General features: G+C 44.1%; 1 protein-coding gene across 1 annotated transcript; it reads right to left on the bottom strand.

The window, feature by feature from the left end:
- Positions 1 to 569: 569 nt before the first annotated feature.
- Positions 570 to 6,704, bottom strand: LOC145433489 (uncharacterized). The gene is made up of 4 exons (XM_080310604.1): positions 4,424 to 6,704; positions 2,990 to 3,156; positions 2,364 to 2,924; positions 570 to 2,208 (listed from the first exon to the last, which is right to left on the bottom strand). The coding sequence occupies exons 1-4, from the start codon at positions 5,943 to 5,945 to the stop codon at positions 883 to 885; spliced, it is 3,576 nt and encodes a 1,191-aa protein (XP_080166730.1). The 5' UTR covers positions 5,946 to 6,704; the 3' UTR covers positions 570 to 882.
- Between the last annotated feature and the right edge of the window lie 950 nt (positions 6,705 to 7,654).

The raw sequence follows: 7,654 nt of genomic DNA, 5'->3' as shown, positions 1-7,654 counted from the left end.
GCACTAGTACCTACCTACCATTTACATTGCACATTACACAGGGCTGAAGATCAATGCGCGAATTGAGGGTGACTTGATATCGCTGTCGTGATCTGTCCACCACTGACTAGCTTCCTATCACGTTTAATCTGCTCTATAGTAGCCGAGTGCTGGTGACCGGCACTACTCGCCTGAATAAGACGCAACGAGGCGGCACGAGCAGTTCTACCGCACTGGCCTGTGTGGCCAGTAGCTAGGTCTATGCGTGCGTCGCATTATTAGGTTAGACCAGGTTATGAGTCTTATCTATATGTTTAGAGTCTCAATACCTCCACCTTTGCAAAAGTACGGACTTCTCTTATATGGCTAGTAACGGACAGGTAAAATATGTAAGGGTTTGATGGTCCGATAACCTGTCCAAGAAAAGTATTGGTTCGCAGATCTGATGCTAACATACCATCGGCAGCCAGATGCCGCGTGAATTACAGTTCCCTCCACGCTTCTTTTAGATTAATTCTCGGTAGTTAACTCTGGACTAGGAGTGTTACCTGCATTCTAATTTCCGATCCGTAAATGAAACAACCAAAACGTTTTTCATTTTCTGCCAATCTATTAATGTTGAAAGAAGGTAACATTGGCAATTATAGTGAAGCAAGTGCGAAGTACACTCTGATACAAATATTATAGTAATTTTCTCGAAGAAAGGGTGGCCTTCGCGAAGACCTTGGTAAAATATCGGAAATAAAGAGGGAAAGAGCAACGTTGGAACTCGCGCAAAGCACAAGAAAAGTTCGCTAATGCGACAACGAAACAAATATAAAAGATAAATAAATGTAATCATTGGCAAGGAAAATGCGTCGGACGGAGGTTACTTCGTAAAAATTGCATCCATTTGTACACTCTTCAAACCAGAGTTTCCGAAAACATTACTTGGTCTGAGTCGACGCTATGCAACGAGCTTCTACCGGTGTCCGAGTCGTTATCGTACGTGTTATTGAACCTCTGGTTTTGTTCGGTCGCGTTGAACTTCAATTGCCAAGATTGGCAGTTATTCCCTTTCGGATGAATCGATCCAGAAGAGACGTTTTTTAGTTTTACTCCTTTCGAATTGGATTGGGCGGAATTCGCGTTCTCTAAAGCGTTCCTTTTACGACCGGCGCTGTTGCGTCTTATCAATCTCTGCTGCTGCATCCGGATTTCGGTCTCTTTCGAGTCCACAACCGTCGCCTGCTTCAACGTGACGCTTGCCGGTTTCGGGAGCAACTCGGGTTTTCCTGCTTTCGATTTCATCATCGCTTGCGGTAACGAGACGACGGAACGCTGTTGATTTAATTTGGCGCCGTTCTCTTTGCAGGTGTTCGGGAACACGAAGTGCTCCTTCCAGCTCCCTCTAAATCCCGAATTTCTTCCGAATATTGGCCTGGAGCTGGGATTCTCGATTATCATCGGAATCGGTCTGGGACTTCCACCGTCGCAGCTGCTGTTGCGACTTCCGTCGCTGCTCGCGAAGCTGGAGGTGCTTCCGGCTGATGCGTTTCCGGAATCGTCAGTATTGTTGGAAATCTCATTCTCGACTAGTAAGTCAAGACGCCTGCTGGATTTGGACGGGTCCGGCTTGCTCATACTCGTTAGATCAGGTAGGTCTTCGTAATCGCTGTCGTTATGGCGGCCGGGTGACATAATCTCTCCCGGTATCGGCAACATCGGCAATAATCTTGCCGATGGTACTTTCTGTTGACTGTTACCGCCGTTGCCAGTTGTTCTGGAGTTGATCGGCGTTGGCAGAGGTAGATTTGAGAGTAACGGCGGGTGTTGCGGATAGTGAGGAATGTGTTGTTGCATAACAGTGTGCTTGGGGCTGTGATTCACATGTCCGTTATAACGGCAGCCGACCTGGGAATTTTCGCTGATCCACGGCGCGAGTGCGTTACCTGCTTCTCGAACCGGCCCATTCAAATTCATGTGATTCGTGCCTCCACAGTGAGATATTGGGTTGGGCGAAGTTGCGTCGATGTACAAAGTATTTGCCTCTTCTGCCCATCCCATGGAGTCTTCCGAGCCGTTTATTCTTATTTCAGAGTGTTCCAGTTCTTCTAGGAAGCGCCTCTGACTGAGTTCCATATCATATGCGGTCAATAGCTCGCCATATTCTTCCCAAACCGCTGGAGAGACCCCTTCTTCTGACATTGCCATATCTCTGACGCAGTCGATAAGACTTTCTCCTTTTTTCTAAAGAATAAATGTAGACCTCGTTAATGGAGTCGTAACTGGACGGACATTCCAGAAACCTAAAATATTTGACTGTACTTATATTAGATGGGGGCGTACTAGTGAATGATGACATTGGCTGATATGCCTAATCGTATCCATGTATTGTTGCTCACCTGAATTAAATGATCTGATGCACCCAGCTTGCTTTCTATTTCGTCGATTTCGGCCGTTAATCGCAAACTCAAATACAAGCTTGCTTCGAGCTCTGTGCGGGCGGTTTCAACTTCTATGATTGACGAGTGAGAAGCGAGTCGTTCTTCTGTGGTTTCGTCGGGAGTTGCAGAATTTTGTGTAGAGTGATCGTTCCAGCTGGTAACGGACAAAAGCTCGTGCCCGTTCTCGTTGTCGGATACGTCCTCGTCGCTTAATCCGAGCATTAGCGCGGCGGCTCTTGCAGCTGCGTTCGGCCCTTGGTTTTGACTGTTTCCTAAAGTGGATGACCGCCAGACTTCTTCCTGTATGTCCTGTATGAGCATGTCCGCTTTTCTATTGTACTCTTCGATTTTGAGCTGCATTTCGACGATCTTATCGCTCATTTGAACGAACCGCTCGAGCATGTCCGCATCGTTACAGTCCAATATCCAGGGTGTCGTCACGGGTATGGAAGGGCCGTTGAAGAGATTTGTCATTGCGTCGTTTGAGTTCGGGTCAACGTAACCAGATAAATACGCATCCTGCAACGAATTATGAAAATTAATCCTCTGTTATCCTAAACAGAGTTGCAGTATAGGCTGCGTACCTGGACATAATTCTTTCCCAATGCTCTTGTCCGAAGGTTGTGAATATCGCTTTCAATCGATTGTATCTGGTCATCGGTAACTTTCAGTCTATTCCGTTGGTTCCTCAGCACTATCTCCTGCGACTGGACCGATTGCAATATCTCGTCTTTACAATCGAGTCTTTCATCTAAACATTTATTAACGCTGAATAATACATTCGAAATTTGAACAGAGCGAATTATTGCCATTTGTCGTGCTAGTTTCGACATAGAGTGTTCTGTGGGTTACGAAAAGCTACATTTTGTGGATGATTACGATATGAGCGGGTGGACATTTGGCGAATACGTGTACGATATGTTTGCGCAAGAATTATCCTCATTTCTTCTCGCATCGCGGAACCGCGGTTTGTCGCATTCTCGTGTTTTCGCTCCAGTGATCCCAAGTGTGAAGTAATCGTGTGGAACGGTGAGTGTTGAGAACTTGAAAATTCAAGTTCGTTTCAAACAGAGATGCGCGATTAATTGTTAGGTGTTTGCTGTTGCTGTTGTTCGAATTTTGTTTGATGTCAACAGACTTGAGTTTCCACGAAGATCTGATAACAAGGATTACGTTCGATGACAAGACGTCACAGTAGCGAAGATAGGCACAATTTGTAACTCATTGCGTAAAATCTGGGCAATCGGATGATAGAGTGCCACGTCCCGCCATACACTCCGACAAAACGGAATCATCATAATCATATTCAACATGATCAGTGATCAGTGATCACTCATGTCATCGGTAATTGGTAATTGTCGGGTTGTTTTTGTCCGTATTTTACAGAGAGGAGCTAAGACATTGGAAAAGTAGGAGCGTAGCGACGTGCAATTACGATAATCACATCAGTTATGCTGCTAATTGCAAGATCTAGACTCCGTGTCTTCGAATTAAGAAGGGAAAAGTAAATAGATATCACTTGGATGAAATTACATGATTACAAATCATTACATCCGACGCTCCAACGGTTTTCGCAAAAAACAAATAGAGTTGTTACTGTTACTACAACGTGTAGCCTCAATTTTCACGGGCGGTAAGGATCAATAAGAATATCGTTTCGTGATTCACACTAATAACCGCGCTACCAAAACGAACTCTTTCTGTAATCCAAATACTCTGTGACTCTTTGTAAATTGCATATTTTAGCAGACAAGTTATCCGAAAAGAAACAGATTCTCTATATCGGTACCGAAACATGGCGTAAGTAATCAAAGGAATCACGAAAACATTTTGTAAATGTCTGGAATGTCGAATAGTCGTATTTGTCAGATCACGACAACTAGCCGTCGCATTCCCATCATATTCAGTATATAGATGGAATACGTCAACGTATAAAATTAGCTACAACCAGCTGTCAATTGGAAGGTATATACGACCACCCACTTCACAGCAGTAACTTCATAGAGTAAAATACGTACCTTCGACAGTGCTTTTATGTTCCGGCCCGGTCCTATCAGAGTCCTGCTTGTTGGACCCATGTTTCGGCTCTTCTTTGGCCTCTGATACATTTCTTTCCACGCGGGGTGTGCGTTCCTTGCACTCTGCGCTTTGCAAGGGAATTTTCGACTCCGATAAATTTTGTGGTTTAGGAATTACTGTTTTAAGTTTTGGATCGGATATAATGGGTTGTTTGTCCGGGGACTTCTTGTCGGTTTTTCGCTTACGAAACGAGTCTATCAAGCTGAGCGCCGGTTTTAAAATAAATTTATTCTTTTTGGGTTTATTATTTGAAGAGTTTTCGTTAGCTTTGGTCGATTTTGCGTTTTCTATCGCCCGTCCGTACGATAACCGATGCAGCTCAGGTAGGAAATAATCGCCACCGCTGGAAGTTTCGCTGCTTGTACTTCCACCGACTGAACTTGTCATACTATCGCCGCTAGTTGTAGTGCTTGAGTCGGTGGCAGTGGTCGTCGCTCCGTACCCGTCTCTGCTTCCGACGTTGAAAGCCATGTTACGGCGGGGAATGTTGCCTCTAATGTCGACTAAAACCGACTTCTCATCATCGGCGTCAGAAGCATTTTCGTCTTCCGACGACACAGACGAAGTAGTCGACGTATCGTCCGAGCTGTAGCGACACTTATTTGACGTTGTGCTCCTTCCCCTTCTTGAAGAGCGCGGTTTATCAAGTTGCGAAGAATACGGGTAATGGGACACTTGATGCCGCCTGTGCTGACGCATGTTAGAAGTCCCATGACGTCGACGGTTCCGTCTGCGATACTTGCAAAATTCGCGATTGAACGTGCCTTGGCTTATCAAGTGCGCTCTGTCAGGTCCTTTAAGAAGACAGTCTGGGTCAGCCAAAAATCCGTCAATGAATTTCTCCTCGCTGAGAATAGGTCTGTTTCGTTTTTCGCTTTTTGGCTCAGTTTTCACTTCTGAGTCTACTGATTCAATGCCACAGTCCTCATTCTGTTTCGTCATCAACGCGCGCTGGTATCTCCTCATGTTCCGACGTAGCTTTTTCTTCTGATGGCTAGACATGCAGTGAAGGGAATAATGATCCGGGTCCACCTCCGCATTTTCGGACTTCAAATTTCCAGCCCGAGACCGAGTATGGCGATTGCTCCCATCTCGGAACCTTATGTGCTTGCTCTTTTTTAGAGAAAGCTCGACATGCTTTTGCTCTTTACCCCAGGCCTGCCATACGTTGAGAATCTTGGTGCGTGGGGGTATGGGCTTTTCGCAGCCACGCCAGTTTTCCACGATTACATATGAAGGGGCTATTTCCTTGATTGATTTTGATGAATTTGACCCTGAGTCCGCATTCGTGTTGTCGCCCGCTGTTGTGTTTTCGTTTGCGCGCGTCGCGCTGTCCGACGTCTCCGAGGTCACCTGCTTCTCTTTTAGAAGTGCTAGTACAACATCCCAACACGTAGTACTTTTGGTAAGTCCAGATATTTCCTTTATTTCACGTCCAACGCGAACAGCTATGGTTGACATGGTCAGTATATCCGCAAGTGGTCACGCAATCAAGTCGTAATATATATGATCAGTGCTCTTGTAAAATTGACTGTTCAAAACTATTATATCATTTCGATGTGTTCTGGAAATAGAAATATGCCATGTTAAAATTCAATATCTGTGGCTTACGATGAGAAATCCGCATTTCACTCGAGGTCTATAATACAGTTTCTCGCACAACTCATTCTCGACTGAAGTTCATAGATCTCCTCGATCTCCAAGGCATGTCTCCGTAATAGCCTGTCTCATCTCACTAGCACTGCTAGCAGTACGAGTCTCGAACAGTGAGTGAGCGACTGCTTGTATAATAACATACTATTGTGCGTGCGAATGCCGTCGCATGGCGAAACTTCTTCGTTCGCGTTGGCTTCTCTCACCGCGTAACCGAAATAGTCATTCATTGCCAGGGATCCTGCGCATGAGATTTGCAAGTGAAATTTCTCTTTGCTGCGATTTGTTTTCGGAAATCACGCCGCAAGCCTCTCTACAGGTTACAATGCTTGTCATAGAAAGGTTTCAACTATAATGAATGCATTTTGCCAGATGATGCGCTTTCCATGTGTTTCTCTTGTCATTATCGAATAAAGAAATAAATTGACCAAACCATTTTCAATATCTGCGAACTAGTTACTTATACGACTAATGAACGTGAAATATCCCGCCGTTCCGGTGATACAACGGGTTGGAGTGGCATTTTGGGTATATAAGTATATATTTTATATGACATTTAAAAATTCGAAATCATAATAATACCTTCGCAATCGTTATTTTGTAATAACAAATGCGTTGCCCCACAAATAGTCTCTTCGTTTATATCAGTGGTTCCCAACCGGGGAGGAATTCCCCCCTTGGGGGGAATTTTTCAATTTTTAGGGAGGAATTCCACTTTAGAATTGTAACGGATTTCCCAAAATGTTCATGTCCGAACTGTCATGTTGGAAACCAGTTATATCAGAGCGTATGCTCCTTATAGCTGTTTTTTTTGCTGAAAGTATCTTCAAATGCTATTTGAAATCTCTTTCTTCCATACAAGTTCGCCCTTGTTTTTTTTTGAACTAGTTCAGATGTGCTGCAGTTCGCAAGACAATTTTGTAGGCCAGCGACGGCCTCCCAATCAAATATATTCTAAGCGAGCAAATGTCGTGCCGAATCTATCACAACAAGGCCTCTAACAAAAGTATTTATCTTATATTTTAATGTCAAGATTTTCATAAAGTGACAAAATATTCCAACGTCATCGATTCAAGTCAAAGAGATCGCTAGCTTTGCTTTATTTTTAGTGAACAGCTACTCATCGAAAAAATGCATGTTAAACTTGGTGCAATGTTGCCGAAACGGAATGAGTGTCCTAAATTTCAATGAGCTCAAGCAGCAAATCTGATCACGTGTATGTTATATATCAGGGTAGCCTATATATCAGGGCTGTAACCAAGTCCCGAGGCTCCGAGTCACAAGTCAATTTCACTTTCATAGTTTTGACTCGAGTCAAGTCGAGTCATTTTCAATTCACCATTGAGTCACGTCCGACGGTCCAAGTCACCGAGCATAGGGTCGAGTCCGAGTTATGGTATTATGACTCGAGTATGAGTCTAATTCCTTGTGTCGACTGCTCAGTTTCCAGTTAAAGTCTTGTTAAACTCCCTTTTTATAACTATGTTTGGTAATATTGAATAATTTTTATTTATAAT

The sequence above is a fragment of the Botryllus schlosseri genome, chromosome 2, assembly GCF_051294905.1.
Source record: "Botryllus schlosseri isolate E-star chromosome 2, Bs_hap1, whole genome shotgun sequence".
Lineage (NCBI taxonomy): Eukaryota > Metazoa > Chordata > Ascidiacea > Stolidobranchia > Styelidae > Botryllus > Botryllus schlosseri.
The sequence above is the reverse complement of the archived record's forward strand: the minus strand, read 5'-3'. Positions and strand labels throughout refer to the sequence as shown.